The sequence below is a fragment of the Littorina saxatilis genome, linkage group LG10 (assembly GCF_037325665.1).
Source record: "Littorina saxatilis isolate snail1 linkage group LG10, US_GU_Lsax_2.0, whole genome shotgun sequence".
In the NCBI taxonomy this organism is placed as follows: Eukaryota; Metazoa; Mollusca; class Gastropoda; order Littorinimorpha; family Littorinidae; genus Littorina; species Littorina saxatilis.
Window position 1 is genome coordinate 21550532 of NC_090254.1, and position 20717 is coordinate 21571248.

Here is a 20717-nt window from a genome sequence, read left to right on the forward strand (position 1 = left end):
GCCTCCTAATCGGAAGGTTGTGAATTCTAATCTTGGCAGCGGCCGCCTGGTGGGTTAAGGGTGGAGATTTTTCAGATCTCCCAGGTCAACTAAGTGCAGACCTGCTAGTGCCTTAATTATTCCCCTTCGTGCATGTATATATGAAAGCACAAGACCAAGTGCGCACGGAAAAGATCCTGTTATCCATGTCAGAGTTTGTTGGGTTATTGAAACACAAAAATATACCCAGCATGCTTACCCCGAAATCGGCGTATGCTGCCGAATGGTGGGGTAAAAACGGTCATACACATAAAAGTCCACTCTGCAAAACATGAGAGAATGTGAAAGTTTCTGCCCATGAACGAAGAAGAACTGTTAACATTAACAAGACAGAAAATGTTCAACTTCAAACATCTTTGTTCTCAGGCATGTGAAGTCACTTCAAAGCATTCCTTACAATCAGTACGAGCATCAAGCAATTAAAAGGACCATTAGCTACATTTTGATGGTGATAATGTCAGACACCTGAGGTCAGAGCGTTGAATAATATGATTGAATGTCGTGTGTACCTGTGGATGCCCGGTGATTGCCTGTGCACTGATGCATTCAGCCAAGTTCTTGTCAAGGTTTTGTTATAAGGATTTAAGGCCAGCATTGAGGCATAAAAACACAGAAGTGTTTGTGTGGTTGTTGTTTTTGTGTGTGTTTTGTTGTTGTTGTTGTGTGTGGGTATTTTTGGTTGTGTGTGTGGGTTGGTTTTTTTTTGGGGGGGGGGGGGGGTGGTGATGGGTTGTAGGAAGTGGGGCATGCATGACTGGGTGATTTGGAAATCATTTATATATTTTCAGTAGAATGTTCACATTTAAGCGGTTATAATGGCCTTGATAAGGGGAAATGATTTGCTGATGCAAAAAGGTGCATTGTTGGCAGTTAAGAGAGAGAGAGAGAGAGAGAGAGAGACAAACAGAGAGAGAGATAGAGAGGCAGACAGTCAGAGAGAGAGAGTTAAGTTCTTCTTCTTCTTGGCGTTCGCACGATCAGTCCAGCACTGGTGATAAATGTTGTCGTAGAGTTAAGTTGAAAAAGGAGAGACTGCCAGGGAAGCTAGTAGAGAAAGAATTTTTTTTTTAAACTGTCTTCGAGCCCCTACAGAATCCCTACACTAAGTTCACCATTCCCTTTCCCTCCATTTTCCTCCTCAGCCTTGTGTTGACCTTAGGTTCAGTGATGCTAAGCTAATGGTGTTGATGTGACCTTTTCTCTGTAAAGGTGTGCAAAGAAAAGCAGGTCTGACACACACACTCACGCAGACAATGGGCAGCAGGATTGTTTGGCTTGCCCAACTTGTAGCCAGCAGGCTTGCGTTCTTGGCATGCATGTGTACATGTGCTCCGCATGTTGTCTTGACCGTGTAAATAAATACAGAAATGTTTTGCTTACATAGGATGTTGGTCATTTCATGTGCGCACACCCCCGGGCCCCCTCTCCCCCCATGAAGAAACACAATACACTTGGCATACATTCATTGGTGGGCATGTTTTTGAGAGAAACGTATACTGTCTTGACGGTGTAAACAAATACGAAAATGTTTGATTGTATTGTACAAGTATTGATAGTTTTAGTACATCTGTAGGTATTTGTTCATATGTCCGAGAGTTGCATACCTGGCATTTATGTAGACAAGTTGGTCCGGGGATGAAACACTGGCATTATCTTGACCTATCAGTAAATACAGGAATGTTTGCTTTTCCAGTACATTGACAGTACTGTCACTGACGGTGAATAGATTCATTATTTGGTGACATATATGAAGAAGAATAATGCTATACAAAAACTCCTGCCAACAGGAGAACTCTTGGATATCTTTGGCCTCTTGTTGGCGGTCATGATACTGATGGGACACTGCTGATTATTTCACCGGAATAAATCAATCCATCATTGAAATATTTTTTATTAAATATAGTAGATAATTATTATATCTTCATTTGGTTTAAACAAAATTTTATTCAGAATTTCTTCGCACGAACATTTCGAAACACACAACTAGGACACGCACTCAAGCAAATATCTTCATTTGTTTTAACATTTTTGAATTGAAAATTGTATCAATCCCTTTCTTTTAGACACAGCTAAAAGATGAATCTTCACTCCGTACATCTGTGGTTGAAGTAAAAACATTGTTAGTGGGCTTCATTACAATGGGTTTTATTTGTCTATTTGTCTGTTTTTTGCTTTCACCTTTAATTGGTATTTTAAAGGAGAAACTCTCCTGCCAACAGTAGGTGTTGGATTAATTTGTACCGCCTGCGTAGTTCTACAACCCTTTTCTCTTTACCAACACTTTAGGGGGGTTCAGTTTTAATGCCTCATCAGGAAAAACTTCAGCTTGTATTTAAACGTCATTGTCTACATTAGTCACACACCCTCAGGGTTTGTCGTGCTGTGGGTATAATTACACAATGCAGTTGCCTGGGTGCAGTCCTTGTAAGGTTAACCAGCTAAATGAAATGTGATGAGCAGTGTTTAAAGAATGACAGTTTAGGTATGGCATGTTACAGTTTCAACCAAGCCTCTGCTGTGTTGTGTGCAAGCGTGTCTTCATCTGTGTGTGTGTGTGTGTGTGTGTGTGTGTGTGTGTTACATGCGCACCCACAGGTGTGCTGAAGATCTTTTGATTTTACAATAATATGCTTCTATCTATCAATATCAGCCCTGTCCATCTGTCAGTCTGTATCTTTCTCTCTTTTTGCTTGTATTAGTGTTTGGGAGGGGGGGCAGGGATTAGAGTGGGAGCTAGCTAGGCCCCGGATTGGAAAAAAGCTGATTTTGATTCGTTCCGCCTATTACCGTGACCACTGGACTGTCCCAGTGAAAGTTTTCAACAGTCATGAGATGAAAAATCCAACTCAAATCAACCCAAATAAACAAGAAGAAAAAAGTCAGAAACCCCCATAATTCACACAACAAAAATGTACACCGACAGCTCTATCAGTATCAAACTGCGTATTTGGCATACTTGCCCCTTTTCTGTGGGTCCTTAGCATTGTGGTTTCAGGCATAAGCCACATAACAATGCCAGAGAGAGAGAGAATGCAGGAGAGTGGGCGCGGCACAATAGGGATTGGGTGAACTTGTGTACTAGAAAACATCTGTTGAGAGGCTTTTAGGAAGAAGGAAAAGACAAGCAGGAAATTGGGGCAAACAAATAAATTGACTTCATGGCCACACTGAGCTTGAGGGAATTACTGGGAGTGGGATTTCAGTGCTGTAATATAGTATTGGCCTTTAGAATTAGGCTTGGTTCACAGATGACTATTAACTTGTCTTAGTGATACTTTAATCTGGCCTATAAAACGTCCTCTTTTAAGATCTCCCCATCCCATTTAACCTGTTTGCTGCCAGTAAATATTCATGTGCATAAGCAATACCCATATTGACCTGAATTGACAACCTTGATGTCTTAAATGTCATACACCACATACACACGGTGACACCCATTGTTAGTTTGTTGTTTTTCTTCTTCTTTTGTTGTTGCCCGTTAAAGCAAGTTACCAATGGTGTCCGCTGATGTTCTACAGACAGTGAGACCCCCCCACACACACACATTTAGAAGAGTTGATATTTTCTGAGTTCCAGTGTTTTTACCTCTGTAAATGTATCTCCATTTTTAAACTCCTTCCATTTTAAGGCCATATTTTCTCATATTTGTGAAGGTCTGTCACTTAACACACCCCCACCCCCCCCACACCCAAAAAAAACCCACAAAAAAACTCGCACAAAACCAAATGAACAAACACTAAGTGTAACTGAGTTGTACAGCAAGAGACTCAGCTGTACATTTTTTTTGGTCCAGGGTAAGAGTGATTTTTAGCTTGTAAACAGAGCTAAGGTCTTCCAGTGGTGGCAGTGTTTATCTTGGAAGAATTCAAGGGTCTTGTGATTTATTAACCCAGCTACTTTGGGCAATTATGCAGGGTTGCTATTTAAAACAATTTTTTTTATAGATTGTGTGCGTGAGATTTATAGTCAGAGTGCAGTGTGTTACAGGAAATTTGTAAAGAAACCTCAGGGACATTGTTCTTGGTGTGTGCCTGTGGGTACGTGGTGCGTGCATGTGTGTGGCTGCATGTGTGTGAATGCAAGCACATGCACGGCTTCTTTTTTACTACAACAAGGTTACACCTGTTTCTAATGGTTACCAGGATGGGCCTATTGAGATCAGATCTTTCAGTCACGAAATAAATTTGAGACTCAAAAATGTTTTCCCTTTTCCTTGTAAACAGGATATAACTGCCGTGTCTTTTGGTTTGTATTTGGAGTCTCATATTTTATCAGTTAGCTGTAACATAATTATAATGCACCCTTTGTAAGATAACACGTTGGGAAAGAATGTTCTTTTCATTGCAAATGCAGGATCTCAAAAAGTGGGATTTTATTGACTCAGCTTGTCCATTGTTGGAAATTGTCATTAATCCCTGAATTGCAAATTGTGTAATTGAACAGGCGGTGTCTGTCACCCACACACGTACACACACACACACCCACACACGTACACACACACACCATTCTCTTGAAGATTCCAGTTCTGTATCCTGATAAGCTGACCCAAATGCACAGCTAACATTTTCCTGCATTATAAATTTCAGGTTTCACTTACATTTCTCTCCGTTCTTGACAGATTCTGGAGTATGTAATCTCTAAAGACTTACTTGCAGACCACATATGATTATGTACCTGGCTGCCCTATAAATGCACCTGAGTATTAGAGAAAACAGGTGTAGCCAATTCTCAGAAACTCTTTCTTCCCTCTCCTCACTGTTGCTCCCACTTAGGGAGAATTTGGCATGATTATAGATACACTTTTGATAACCTTTACTGTATGACCTTTTTAATGAGGGTGATTCAAGGCTAATTAGAGAGGATGATCATTATTAAGTTGAGATCAAGAGTTCTGCTCTTTTGATTAATCATTTTTTGTCTTGTAGGAAAGGGATTTGTACATGGCATCATAATTTAAATCTGCTTGAACTTCGTGTGGCATGGAAGCCTTGAGAATAGACTTTACATTGCCTACTCTTTTATCATGCTTAAATCCTAAAATTAGAAATGAAAATAAGCAGGAATCAATAACTCTTTAGAAAGGAGGTAGGGGAGGGGGCTTAATTCAGATTTGTCTTGTTATTCACAGTTTTTGTTTGTTTGTGAATTAATTTTTGTCTAGAGTAATGAAAAAAATAATTCTAAGAAATACTCAATGAAGCAGCCATTAGTGTTTTATTGACAATGACCAGCTACTGTGAGTGGTGTTCACTGTTGATTTTTTCACACACACAAAAAAAACAAACACTTTTGTTCTTATAAATTGAGTGATGGTTTATACTGTCCAAAAACTTCAGATACTGGTTAGGTTGTAATCAATTGACACACACAAAGAAACATTAACATTATAACAAAGAAGTAAACAGACAAGCAAACAAAGTAAAACCACCAAAACAAGGACATCTTTTAACTACCCCCCGCGGGATAGGGGGAGTCCCATATTGGTTGGGACTAGAAAGAATTTACCGGATGCTACCCAGCAGGTCGTAAGAGGCGACTGAGGGTTCTGTTTCTTCTCTTCTTTTGTCTTATTTCTGCCTTACCAGTCCTTTCACCTATATTTCCTTCCAAGAAAACTCTCCCTACTATTCCCTGCAGTTTTCCAATTCTTTTCTTGTTGTCTTATTTCTACCTGACTGGATCCATCACCTTTATTTCACTTACCAAAAGTCTTCTTTTCCACATCCTTATTTCTCTGCACCCCGCATGTCGTATGAGGCGACTAACGGATTCTGTTTCTCCTTTTACCCTTGTTAAGTGGTTCTTGTATAGAATATAGTCAATGTTTGTAAAGATTTTAGTCAAGCAGTATGTAAGAAATGTTTAGTCCTTTGTACTGGAAACTTGCATTCTCCCAGTAAGGTCATATATTGTACTACGTTGCAAGCCCCTGGAGCAATTTTTTGATTAGTGCTTTTGTGAACAAGAAACACTTAACAAGTGGCTCTATCCCATCTTCCTCCCCCCCTTTCCCCTATCCCATCTCCCCCCTTTCCCTCGTCGCGATATATTAACCTTCGTGGTTGAAAATGATGTTAAACACCAAATAAAGAAAGATCTTTTAACTGAAGAGCACTATGAAAATGTCCAGAACTGATCTATGCAGTCAATGGGCCTTCTCTTAGCATTAACCTTGAGGATGGGTCGTGGGGATTGGAAACAGGTGCAACCAATTTGTGGCCCCTACTAGCCATTGTTTGGTCCTCCCTTAGGGGATGCTTCTTTTTACCTGTACAACACTCTCTGTCTACCTGCTGCCTTCGTTTACCTACCTGTATCTGACACCTGTCTCTTTTTCAAAGGAGGTGCATTTGGTACTGAAGGCATTATGCTGCACAGGCACAAGATTGTGGTATCTTTTTTATATTGACACATGCAGACACAGACGCAGATGTTGTTTTAGTGTTGAAATTTGGTTTCGTGTTTAAGTATAAAACTGACAGAATAATTTGTCCATAGATTTTTGTTAACTTTCCTTGCACTTCCTTTTGTTCTGTCAGCACAATAGATAAACTAAAATATTATATATTGAGATTTGCTTGTTTCTCCTTCTTTTGATTTCTTTTATCACACAATACACTCATTTCAGAGTAAGAAATTAGTAAAATATCTGCATATACACCAAAATATCATACATAAACTAAAGATTTTCTTGTTTCTCCTTCTTTTGCACTCTTAGTCTTAGCACATGCTACACTGATCATTTCAGGGTAACAGCTCTTCCCAAAAATTAAAATGACGCAGTAGCATGATAGTATTCTCATTATTCAGATTGTTGTTGCAAGATAAGATTCTTAATTTTTAAAGTACGCAGTTCTAAAGATTTTGTAGAGCTTCAACAGCAGACAGTGACTCGAAGACACTGATGCATCTAACTAAAGACTTGCACTATCTGTTTAGTACCAACAGAAAGAGTGAATCACTTCACTATCAGTGTACTAACCGCCCACCTCCTGGATACCTTGCATTTGTTAGGTTTCTAACTTTCACCGGTATTCGATTTACCTGTGCTCAACTCTATTTTGAGAACTATTTCGTTCTAGTTTTTTTCACCTGCAGTCTCTTGTTGCATATCTATTTTGAGAAGTCGGACTGCTATCTTATAAAATTCCAAGGGGATCATTCAACAGTTTCTCTGTCTGCAAGTGGTATTGCTGTCTGAAATCAGTCTCAGCTCTTTTGGGAGGAGCGCTGACTATTATCATTTGAATAGACTTGTGATCGACAAGAAGAAGAAAGAACAAGTCGGGTAAGGCGAAATTACTACATTTAGTCAAGCTGTGGAACTCACAGAATGAAACTGAACGCACTGCATTATTTCACATGGACCGTAGTCCGCCGCTCGTGCAAAACGCAGTGAAACTGATGAGCCTGTTTAGCGCTGTAGTGGTTTCGCTGTGCTGCATAGCACGCTTTTCTGTACCTGACTCTTCGTTTTAACTTTCTGAGCGTGTTTTTAATCCAAACATATCATATCTATATGTTTTTGGAACCAGGAACCAAAAAGAAATAAGATGCAATTGTTTTTAAATCGATTTCGGAAATTTTATTTTGATCATAATTTTTATCTTTTTAATTTTCAGAGCTTGTTTTTAATCCGAATATAACATATTTACATGTTTTTGGAATCAGAAAATGATGAAGAATAAGATTAACGTAATTTTGGATCGTTTTATAAAAAAAAAATTATTTACAATTTTCAGATTTTTAATGACCAAAGTCATTCATGAATTTTTAAGCCACCAAGCTGAAATGCAATACCAAAGTCCGGCCTTTGTCGAAGATTGCTTTACAAAAATTTCAATCAATTTGATTAAAAAATGAGGGTGTGACAGTGCCGCCTCAACTTTTACAAAAAGCCGGATATGACGTCATCAAAGACATTTATCGAAAAAATGAAAAAAACCATCTGGGAATATCATACCCAGGAACTCTCATGTCAAATTTCATAGAGATCGGTCCAGTGGTTTGGTCTGAATCGCTCTACACACACACACACACAGACAGACACACACACACACATACACCACGACCCTCGTCTCGATTCCCCCTCTATGTTGAAACATTTAGTCAAAACTTGACTAAATGTAAAAAGGAGGGGCGCTTTGAGAGGCAGTCAGGCATGCCGGTTGAGGCCAATTAGGTCTCCAAGGTTTTCACCTGGCATGTGCACCAGTTCAGTTCGGGTTTTTCACCTGTATGTTCAGAGTTTTTTCGGGGGGGGGGGGGGGGGGACTTTGAGAAGCAACCAGGCATGCAGATTTAATTCAGGTGTCGGAGATTTTGACTTGGCAGCTGCAGCAAAAGTGCAGCAGAGGTTGTGTTTTTCTGCCTCGAGGCAGGTCAAGCCAGGTACAGTTGCATGTCATGATTTGATTGGAGTGCTGCAGCTGCTGCAGATATTATGTTTCTCTCTCAGTTTACTGTTTGATCGATACGTCCTTGTGTGTTTTACCTTGAACATTGAAAACCTACCTGAGTATCTTGCAATGAAAAGTTGAAAACTGCCACTGGCATAAAGTAAACTACAATGATGTGTATGGTATTGACTTAGTGGTTAACCCCCCCTTTTAAGACCTAGTACAACAGTCTAAAAAATCATCTGATAACAAAGGAAGGAGTCTTAAAATGCAGGTACATTTTCAGTATTTATAGACAGAAATTCTGAAAAAGCATTTAGGTAAAGATTTACTTAATGGGGGCGGGGGGGGGGGGGGGGTTGATCTTTCAAAGGGGGTTAAATTCCACTGTACAGTTCTTTTGCATCTGCACAATCTGGTGTTGTTTAGTCTCAGCTCCTTAGGTCTTATTTCTCCCAAGGAATCAGCGTACATGTGCATGATGTACTACTGTAGCACAATCTTTTTTCAGCAAGGAGTACAACATCAGTTACATAAGATACAGGAAATGGAACACAGTGACCTAGCGTCACTGCATTCTTGAACTGTTGATTCTGGCATTGCCACAACTGCATCGAACAAAATCCAGTTTTTCAATTCTTTTTTCCTGACCTTTAGTTTCTGCTCAAACTTGTTCTTGTTTGCTAAAGCTGTGCATGAGGATTGTAAAATACATTTAAAAAAAAAATAAAAAAAAGGGGGGGGGGGTGAAAAATAAACAATGGAATGGCAGGTATGAATGCAAGGTGTGCAGATTTACCGGCTTGTTTTGGGGGGCATTCACCACTTGCCAGTCATTCAAGATTTTTGCTGTTGCACAAACTGTGTCCTAGCTCTGGATGCTGCCTTGAAACAGACAGATGCATGTATCTGAGATTGATATGCATGCACTTCAGTGCAATTTCCTCCTCTATCTTTTCATTTCCTTTGTTGTAATGTGCAAAACTCAAGGTTTACTAATGTAGACACCTGGTTTATCTTGGAGAATACTTTCACAGCAAGAAGCCAAAGGTAGATGTGTTCTTGCATTAAAAAAACAGTCTTTATTTTGAAAACTAGGTAAAAATTCTATTTTAGAGCATTTTTGTGCCAATTTTGTCTGTGTTAGGAGAAAGATTTCAGTTCAAGTTTGAAATTCTTCTGATAACGGGCGTGTGGGTGTCCAACATTTGGTTCAGTTGAAAACAGTTGAGGATTATATAAAGACAGAAGATTGAAGAAGGAAACATGAGGGACAATCTGTTTAATTCCTCGTGATGATAGTATGGGCTCTGGGTATAACACACACACACGCATGCATGCACACACATGCACACACACACACACAGTGACACACACGCACACACAGTGACACACACACGCACGCACACACACACACACACACACACACACACCACGCCCACACACACACACACACACACACACACACACACACACACTCTCTCTCTCTCTCTCTCTCTCTCTCTCTCTCTCTCTCTCTCTCTCTTACAGCCGTACTTTCATTAAAGAAAGAGGTGGTTTTATAATATTTCCCACAGTAAACCACTGAAGATGTAAAGACAGCCGTTGACCACATCATCCATCAACCAGCCCGGCCTCATCTCAGACAAATTGCAAAAGGGAAGAGAAAAAAGAAATCCTGCATTTCCTCAGGTCTTTAAAGTTTGAGTTAACTTTTGTTCCCTATCTGTTTGATGCAGGAAAGAGAGGGGAAAGCAGGGCAGCGACAAGAAGAAGAAAGACATTCACACATCAGTAAAAGTGATCAAAGCCAATGGAGGAGATGATCTGAACGATTCTGTTGAAATTGTGGTAAGTACAGTTCAGGTTTCTTTGATTTATAAAAAGAAAATGAGTTGATTCAACTGAACTTGTATATATATACAGTTGAGATTGTTTTTGAATGTGCAAAATGAGCAGTTAATTTCGGAGGAGAGACAAATTAAATGGAAGGGTTGATTTGAGTGATTCTGTTGAAATTGTGGCACAAACAGTTGAGATTTTTTGTACAATAGAGGGTGACAAAATTGATGAGAACCTTTTTGTGGGAGGAGGGGGAAAAAGGCTTAAAACTTGAGATGTTGGAGTTTAAATATCAGCAGGGGTAAGGTGAGTGGTGGCTAGGGGGCAGGGATTAGGGTAAAATAAATGGGGGAGGGGGGGGGGAAGGTGCGTTCAGGGAAAGAACTATTCTTACTGTTAGCTTTTTATACTGTTAGCTTACACATTCAAGCCAAGGACACATCTAGAGCAGACCTGGGAACCCATACGATTTCGCCGTATTTTGTAAGCTTGCTTGTCCAGAGTACGAGCAGTACGGTCAGTGGAAACAAATACGACGAGAAAAATTCCTGGACTACTTTTCTTCACAAGCGCATCCCGAAGATGATCCAGTATTTTGACACATGATTACATTTTTTGTCAGTAAACATTGAAAGAAGCATTTGTTATAAATGTATTGGTAAACTTAATTAACGGTGCGACGGACGCATGTGAAGCATGTTTGAATCTCGGATGTTCAAATGGAGGTGTGCTCAGAGAAAGAACTATTGCTACTGTTAGCTTTTTATACTGTTAGCTTACACATTCAAGCCAAGGACATATCTAGAGGTAGAACAGTGGAAGCATTTGTTATAAATATATTGGTAAACTTAATTAACGGTGCAACGGACGCATGTGAAGCATGGTTGAATCTTGGATGTTCAAATGGATGTGTGCTGAGGGAAAGAACTATTGCTACTGTTAGCTTTTTATAGTGTTAGTTTACACATGTATTCAAGCCGAGGACATATCTAGAGGTAGAACAGTGGAACCCGCCCCCCCCCCCCCCCCCCCCCCCCCATTGAAGACCTTGAAACTCCTCCCCCCTGTTTTAAGAATCCCCTTTTTGGGACTCTGCTTTTGTTAGACGTTCTGTTCATTTTGAACTTATGCTTATTTGTCTATGTTTAAAGGTCCTTGTCTTCATTTTTACACCGAAATCGCCATTTGACCATTAAAATGCAGAGTCTATTATTTACAAATATCAACAATACATCCCCTTTCGATCAGGAAAGACGAAGCTAGTGTAGCCGTTTGAAAATTCATTGTAGTATTCTAGCGTAGTACTTATAGTAGGATATGACTAAGTGCCAAAAGGTGCTCACAGAACAGAAGACGACTTTGTTTTACAATAAAAATGTTTCTAAAAACGTGTGTCTGCTGAAAATTGGTGTGTGTGTGGATGAATGTGCGAAGAGATAGTGGACATAATTTCGTGTGTCTGACTTGAACGGTTTTGAAGTTATCTTTGTTTAAAGTCAAAAATAACGCCAAAACCGGCCATCTGAAAAAGGACATCGTGATACCTCGTGTTTTGAATATGCCACAGAAAAATAACAAGAAGCACAAATGAATTGCATTTAGTTTGATTGAATGCCTGAAACATCGCTTTACAGACGAGACCAAACGTCAAATCTAAATCTCGAGAGAATTTTTTTTTTTCGATAACCGAATTTTAAGGTGTCGCACGCAAGATGATTCGTCATCACGGCATACATTTTTCAATCGCAGATATTTACTAAATTTCTTTTTCAAAAACTCTGGAATTGATGTCGACACGTCAAGCGATAACGGTGTATCAAACTGCTGTCTTTCAAGTAATCCAGCAAAGACTGCAGAACTTTTGAACAGCATTTTTGAAAACGATTTGAAAATTTCGTCATATCTTGCGTGCGACAAAATGTTCGGTAATTAACGGTTATTTTCTTTTAAAAACAAAATTTACATGTACAAAGATCTACTTCATTTACGGAACCACGTGACACATTCTGTGTTCAAAATTTGTGAAGAAATCACGAACCACGATTGCGCTATCAAGTGTTGAAATTATGTCGTCAACATCTTTTCAGATCTTGCGTGCGACACCTTCTTGCGTTCAACATAAAATGTCACTACCTTATCGAGTTTAATGGGTAAAACTAACTATTTGTTGTCTTAGTTTAATCTTCTTAATTAAAAGCGTAATAAAACCGAACTTCTAAGATGAATTTTAATTGAGATTAGCGAAAGAGCGGGCACGCAAGTCGACCTTAAAGTAAAAGAATGATAACACGAGCGTTTGTCGTGTTGTCTTGCGTGCAACACATTGTCCAAAAAGGAAAATGTATATTTTTCTCAGACGTTTTTTAAGTTGAAACCTTGAAACTTCACACACATTTGGGGTTTAATCGCCCCCATGCATGGTAAAAGTCTTGTTGACCCTTGTCAGATTTCAAGGTCACGGCTGGGTCACATGTGGTTCAGAAAACGGATGAAACATATTTTTTCAGAGATTTTTGAAGCTAGAACCTTCAAACTTCAAACAACGCTTTTGCTTAATGATTGTTCAACATGGAGAATTCAAGGTTGATCCTTGAGAAATGTGAAGGTCATAGCAGGGTCTCGTGTGGGTAAAAAAAAAAACATAACCTTTTTCTCAGAGTTTTTCAAAGCAAGAACCTTGAAAGTTCACATTTTTGGGCTTAATAGCCTCCATACACGGTTAAAGTCTTGTTGACCTTTGTCGAATCTCAAGGTCACATGGGCAAATCAAAAACACGAAAATGCATCATTATCTCAGTTTTTTTAAAGGGAGAGCCTTCAAACATCACACAACTCTCAACTCCGACTTAAAGAAGTTAAGGTAGATCCTTGTCACATGTCAAGGTCACAGAAAGGTCTCGTACGGGTAAAACAAACAAAACAAACAGATAATATTCATTTTTTCAGCTTTGTTGTTAGCTAGAATAGAGGCACATGCCACCATTCCATTCAACATGACTCATAGAAATGTATGATGTATGACGTAATTGCATTGTGTGTAATGACGCGGCTGCCTCTGTAGTTATTCCAGCCTTTGAAGAAATGGCGTTTTTCCTTGCTTGGACACATTTTTCCTTTTCTTGGATGTTTCAGGAGTTTGGGTGAGTTTGGTGTATATGGTTGAACACAATTTAAAATTTGCATAAAAGTGTATTAAAATAAACAGTGGTAGCCAGTCTCATCTGTTGTGTCGACAATTTAATCTCTTTTGTGTGACCTCAACTTGACCCCTCTGAATGCTCTCAATCATGGAAATTGACCACACTTTGATTATAACCAAACAACATCAAAACTTTGGAATGTGTGAAGTTTCAAAGGTGTTGCTTAAAAGGCGTTCGTGAAAATGACAATTGTATGTGTCTGACTTCAATGCGACCCCGCTGCGACCTTGACGTTTGATTTTATCAACCAGACTTTCATCATGTGTGAATGACTTCAAACACTATAAAACTAGTTGAAGAAATTGACAATTTTTCAAAGTTTAAGCCAGATGGCACTGCTGTGACCTTGAAATTTGACAAACATTAACCAGGCGGTCACCTTTTTTAGAAAATATCCTTAAAGGATCTTTAACCTTACTGTGACCTTGGAATTTGATGAGGTTTAATTTAACTTGCGTAGTGTGCCAAGTTTCAAGGCCCTAGCTTCAAAAACATATGAGAAAACCTCATTGAAAAATGTATATGTTTGACCTCAACGCGACCCTGCTGTGACCTTGACTTTTTCAACCAGACTTTAATCGTGTGTGAACATTATACACTAGAACTGTGTGTATTTTCAAAGCTCGTGCTATAAACGCGCTGAATAAATTGAAAATATTCCACATTTGGACCAGATGTGACCCCGCTGTGACCTTGAACTTTGACAAAGATTAACAAGCAGGTCACTTTTAATGAGGTTTTATAAAAATGCTGAAAGTATGTGAAGTATGTAAAGTCTAACTGATCTAGTATTAAAACATGTAAGACGTGACAACGACAATTTTCCAGTTTGCAAAGGAAATTTAACCTCGCTGTGACCTTGAAATTCAATGTTGTTTAGTGTGATGTGCACCATACCTGGAGGTCATTATACTTTGGTTGTGTGCCAAGTTTCAAAGCCCTAGCTTTAAAAACGTGCGAGATAACCTTAATGCTATGACTCAGTGCCGTTTTGAATGATATAACGAACAAAATTATCGTTATTTGTAAAATCATTTGGGTAAATTTATCTTTTCTTTTCGTAATTGGGTTCCAGCATCTGTTGTCTTAACAAAAATCACAATATCAGTCGTGTTTGTCAACTTTTATTTTTTAGCCCCTTTGTCCGCTTTTCGTGCGCACCTTTTGGCACTTAGTCATATCCTTATTTGGAAAATGCCAAACACAAAACTCCTCTCAAATCCCGTGCATTTCGTGCATTTGAAAAAAAGCGTGGACAGCGCTCCAGTGTCAAACTGTTGCTGCACTTGTTTGGGCGTGGCTATAAGCATAGTGACATGAATTTGATTGGTCAGTATTTTTAGGCAAAGCACATGTTCTCTTCAAACAGAAAACAAAATATTGGAAGCGTGAGTCACGCTACCCAAAAATAAAATCTTTTTTTACATATATTTTTTTTTCTATAACTTTTTTTCCCCATGGTTCATTCATCATCTGACATAACTTTTTAGCAAAATCTAACCATAAGATTATTGAAAAAAAAGCAAAAATGTAGACGACCACCTTTAAGACTTCTTTTCTTTTAACACCTGATTTTTTTCCAAATTTTTTAGGTCTTAAAGGGGGAGGGGGGGGTGTCCACTTTACTGTGTTTAATGTACAGTAGAACCCCATTGTATGACCACCCCCCCCCCCCCCCCTCCTTTCAAGATTTCTCCCATTTTAAGACCTTGCTTTTTGAGATTTTATGTTCATAACCTTTGTAAATTTACCTCCATTTTAAGACTCCCTTTCAAGACTTAATTTTCTCAGAATGTTGAGGTCTTCAAAGGGGGGGTTCCACTGTATTGGCCTGGTCGAGTCACAGACACCTTTTGCACATAAAGAGACAGGTAGCCTTGAGCAGTGTGCATTTTTATGGGTGTGTTCACAGATCATTTAAACAAGTGCAATGGGGTTTTCTGAATTGATTTTGTAAACCTCCTGTTTGCAGTGGTATATTTAGGTTTACAAATGCGGACCATTTCATATTGCTGTTCTAGTCATTTTTGTAGAGTTGTTTTTGATATGTTCTGAAAGCAGTTGAAAAAAAGAGATCTTTTTGGGAACACTGCAAGTACTTTGTGGGTGAAAGTTTAGGGTGTGTTTTTGTTATTGTGAAGAATGTGTTTCCTTTGCGCAAAGTGTGCTTTCGTAGTGATTCATGAGGTGACGACTACAGCAGAATTTTTGTCTGGTTAGTCTTACAGGTGTTCGTGCCAGTCAAGTCTGTGATAAAATTCTAATTTGACAAGATATATACGTATCGAGTATATAGTAGCTTGTTGGTATCGTTTCTAAAAGTTAGTAGTTCACCTTACAAGTTACCCCTACATTCTCCATTTTGGGGGCACAAACAGCAGTGAAGTACAGCACTATTTCACTGCTGCATTAGGGGTCTCAAGCTAAAGTAAAGAGTTACATAAACGTTTACACCTGTTCTGTACATGTGAAGGCCTGATTTTACTAGTAGTGGTGAGCAAACAGATTCTGCCTTTCGATCTTCCGAAAACAGAGTACAGAAACCTATAAGGTGGGTTGATTGAAAACGTTTGTACACATCATTATTTTTTGGGAAATACAGTCACCTTCTTTGTATATTTACCTAATGACCTTGTGAGTGTCATGCACAGGTCTGCTCTACAACAACAAAAACATACTCTGCGTTTTGTTGCAGATTTCTTCTGGTGAGGACGCAGAATCGTCGACGGACAGCAGCGGAACAGATTACGAGCCAGTGGAGGGAGATAACCTGTACGAAGATCCAGACACGCTCGACGCTCTGAACGGAAAGAAGAAAAAACTCGAAGAGAAGGTCGACAGCAGCAAATCACTGGGCAACAAGCTGAAGAAGAACTACGGCAAAGCAACAAACTACTTGAACAAAAAGTTCAACCAGAAGAAGAAGTCTAAGGTGTGTGATCATGTAAATGTGCTATGTGAGGTAATGTGTGTTTGGGTATTGTTGGTGTGTGTGTATGTATGTGTGTCAGCATTTGTTATCTCATGACTCTTCTTCTGGCGCTTTATTAGCAGTTTTGTTGTCTTGAAAAACATCACAGATACTGACTGCAGCTAATGCTAAGGACTAAAATCCTTCAAGGAAAAATAATGCTGGCAGAAGAAATAAATGAAAATGCAATATATTAATACATAGACCATTTATCCTGGACCGCCAACTAGCTCTCTCTCCGCTCTTTCTCTCTATTACGAGGTAGCGGCCTCTCGCATTTAGGAACCTACGCTTACATGGCCTTTCAAAAATCAGGGGGATGTCATATCCGGTGTCGATTGTAAACATGGACGAAGTTGCCGAGGTAAGTTCTGAAAATGCTAAAATAAACTCAGCTAAAGTGCATATGGAACATGTTTTTCGATGAGTCTTGTTAAGTTTAGTTTGGAGTTTTGAAAAATCCAGTTCATTGTCACCTCCCATTGTCACAAATAACTGGAGCGTGCTTTCTTTTCACTGTCTTCGAATCGCTGGCCTTTCAAACCGGACGCTAAGCGCCCCTGAAAGTTGAGCGTTGTAACCTCGAAGGGTCACGTGACGAGTTGGCGGTCCAGGCTATTTGGTCTATGATTAATATAAGAAAACAAGTCAAATGTCAAAATAACGTTTGTTCATGATATTCGTATTTCACATTAGGTGTTAGGAAGCTTATTCTGCTTAATTCTCACTTATTGTAGTTGTCCACGTAAAATTCCACTCGTGCAAAAAACACGAGTGTACATGGGAGTTTCAGCCCACGGACGCAGAAGAAGAAGAAGTAGTTGTCCATAATATGGTTGTCATTCTCTCAGGTGCCAGGATATTAATTCCGCATGGTTCGGACTTACTCTTGTTGCACATGTCAATTATATATTTAGAGTGCTTTGAACGCTTTATGAATTTTAGCCGTTGCCTATAGTATAAGAGTGCTTACTTCCTTTTGTTTGTTAGATCTCGCAGAAAGTCGAAGCTTCGGTTTTGTGTCTTAAGCCTGTCATTATCACAGTCCACTTCACGAAGCTCGCTGCACAAAGCCTTGGCACTGAGTTTTTGCTAAAAAGACTTCGCAAAATTTTTCAAAAAAAGATTTTGGGCTCATTTAATCAATCAATCAATCAATCAATGAGTCTTATATCGCGCATATTCCGTGGGTACAGTTCTAGGCGCTCTGCAGTGATGCCGTGTGAGATGAAATTTTATACGGCCAGTAGATTGCAGCCATTTCGGCGCATATTTACCTTTCACGGCCTATTATTCCAAGTCACACGGGTATAGGTAGACAATTATTAACTGTGCCTAAGCAATTTTGCCAGGAAAGACCCTTTTGTCAATCGTGGGATCTTTAACGTGCGCACCCAATGTAGTGTACACGGGGGGAAGTTCGGACACCGAAGAGAGTCTGCACACAAAGTTGACTCTGTGAAATAAATTTCCGCCGAACCTGGGATCGAACTCACACTGACAGCGGCCAACTGAATACAAATCCAGCGCGCTACCAACTGAGCTATATCCCCGCCCAAGGAAGGCTTTCACATGTATTTGCTTTTGTATTTGGCCTCATTCGCTTGTGTCTTCCCTGCAAGCGGCTGAACATTTTGTCAGATAAGTTTTGTCTAATTACTGTTTGTCTGTGCACTTAAAAGACCGCTGGGTCGATATATTTGTGAACGTAAGGTGTTTTTTTGTCAATAATTAAATGTTCCAACAACATACCTTGTTTTTTTATCATGTATTTGTTGATTTGTTTGTGTGCAGGAGGGGTCAGTGAACATATCAGGCACTGGAACAGACTCTGATGGCGACATGTTAGAGGACGATGACGCAGCCAGTGACATCTCTCCACTATCTCGCACCAGCAGTGAACGCAGCAGTGGCCGTCTGAGCAGACCCAAGAACAAAGAACTCACAGGTGAGACTCGATAATGTTTGTTGTGTGAATGTGTTTGTATCAAGGAGAAAAAAAAAGGGGGGGGGGGTAGAATGAGGGGTGGGGGGATGATGCAGTGTGCGTGTTTTGTGTTTGTGAGAGAGAAGAAAATATATTGGATCTGCTGCAAGAAGTGTGTGTGACTGAGAGAAATTTCGAGGCCAAAACAAATGTTTGACAGGGGAGAGATTTGTGGGGGGGAGGGGGGGGGATGAGGCAGTGTGTGTGTGTGTGTGAGAGAGAGAGAGAGAGAGAGAGAGAGAGAGAGAGAGAGAGAGAGAGAGAGAATTGAATTGAATTGAATTGAACTTTATTTAACAAGGATTAAGATTTAAGGCTACGCCTTACAATCTGTCCTTGGGACGCACAGACACACAATGATAAAATTAAAAATTAAAAAGTTAAAAAGTTTACTAACAAAAGGAGGTCAGAAAACTTCAGCACGTGATGATAAAGATGACGATGATGATGATGATGAAGATGAGGCACGAAGAGCATACATATGTGGTTATTCATAAAATGAAATGCATACTATGCAGGTAATTATAAGTATAAGCTGGTAGCAATCAAACATGTAGCAATAGTACAACAAAAATATGTTCAGATAATACAATGCACAGCATATTTTTGGAGTAATACTAAGTGTGTAAATGAAAATGCGTTAAACTACTCGGACAGAGAGAGAGAGAGAGAGAGAGAGAGAGAGAGAGAGAGAGAGAGAGAGAGAGAGAGAGAGAGAGAGAGAGAGAGAGAGAGAGAGAGAGAGAGAGAGAGAGAGAGACTGACTTCATTGATTGTGCATGAAAGTGTGAGCTGAGTGATGTGTCTGTGAGAGAGAGGAGGGAGACTGCTTATGTGTGTTGAGTGAGGGGGTGGGTTTATGAGAGAGAGAGAGAGAGAGAGAGAGAGAGAGAGAGAGAGAGAGAGAGAGAGAGAGAGAGAGAGAGAGAGAGAGAGACTTCATTGATTGTGCATGAAAGTGTGAGCTGAGTGATGTGTCTGTGAGAGAGAGGAGGGAGACTGCTTATGTGTGTTGAGTGAGGGGGTGGGGGTTTATGGAAATCATATCTGTAAGGGCAAATCAATTAAAGTATGTTATTGACTTACAGTCTCAGTATCTGCTTGCAGCTTGCTGGTGTCAGTTTTGTATTTTTTGAGGTTATGAGGCACTATGATCTCAAACATGAACATGACAGAGTATCTACCCCCCGCGGATTAGGGGGAAGAATTTACCCGATGCTCCCCAGCATGTCATAAGAGGCGACTAACGGATTCTGTTTCTCCTTTTACCCTTGTTAAGTGTTTCTTGTATAGAATATAGTCAATGTTTGTAAAGATTTTAGTCAAGCAGTATGTAAGAAATGTTAAGTCCTTTGTACTGGAAACTTGCATTCTCCCAGTAAGGTAATACATTGTACTACTTTGCAAGCCCCTGGAGCAATTTTTTGAGTCACTTGAGAAAAAGTGACTCTATGTAATCGGTCAGTGTTAGTCTGTCCGGCCGGCCGTCCGGCCGGCCGTCCGTAGACACCACCTTAACGTTGGACTTTTCTCGGAAACTATCAAAGCGATCGGGCTCATATTTTGTTTAGTCGTGACCTCCAATGACCTCTACACTTTAACGATGGTTTCGTTGACCTTTGACCTTTTTCAAGGTCACAGGTCAGCGTCAAAGGAAAAATTAGACATTTTATATCTTTGACAAAGTTCATCGGATGTGATTGAAACTTTGTAGGATTATTCTTTACATCAAAGTATTTACATCTGTAGCCTTTTACGAACGTTATCAGAAAAACAAGGGAGATAACTAGCCTTTTCTGTTCGGCAACACACAACTTAACGTTGGGCTTTTCTCGGAAACTATAAAAGTGACCGGGCTCAAATTTTATGTGAACGTGACTCATTGTGTTGTGAATAGCAATTTCTTCCTGTCCATCTGATGCCTCATATAATATTCAGAACTGCGAAAGTGACTCGATCGAGCGTTTGCTCTTCTTGTTGTTAAATTGTATTGTTGTTGCTGTTGTTGTGTGAGTGAGTTGTGAGTTGGCAGACTTGACTTGACGGATGACTGTTTGCGTTAGTGAGACTGTGTTTAGTATGCATTCTTTTGATTGGAAATGAGTATTGTTACAACATAATTTCCATATGGATTAATAAATTTGAGTTGAGTTGAGTTGAGTTGGGTTGACAGGTATGTACGTTGTTTGTCCACTTAAAAGGTTGATAGGTTGAAGTTCTTGTGAATGTTTTGTTTGTCTTGAATTAAATGTGCCAATAATTTAACCTTTCTTGGTTTT

General features: G+C 39.6%; 1 protein-coding gene across 2 annotated transcripts in view; it reads left to right on the forward strand.

Moving 5' to 3' along the window:
- LOC138978405 (uncharacterized) overlaps positions 1 to 20717 on the forward strand; it is a 78939-nt gene that overhangs the window by 24326 nt on the left and 33896 nt on the right. For both annotated transcript variants that reach the window (XM_070351138.1, XM_070351137.1), the window contains 3 exons: positions 10178 to 10289; positions 16176 to 16412; positions 18246 to 18399. In XM_070351138.1, the coding sequence (XP_070207239.1) occupies positions 10178 to 10289; positions 16176 to 16412; positions 18246 to 18399 (503 nt within the window). The remainder of the gene's footprint in view (positions 1 to 10177; positions 10290 to 16175; positions 16413 to 18245; positions 18400 to 20717) is intronic.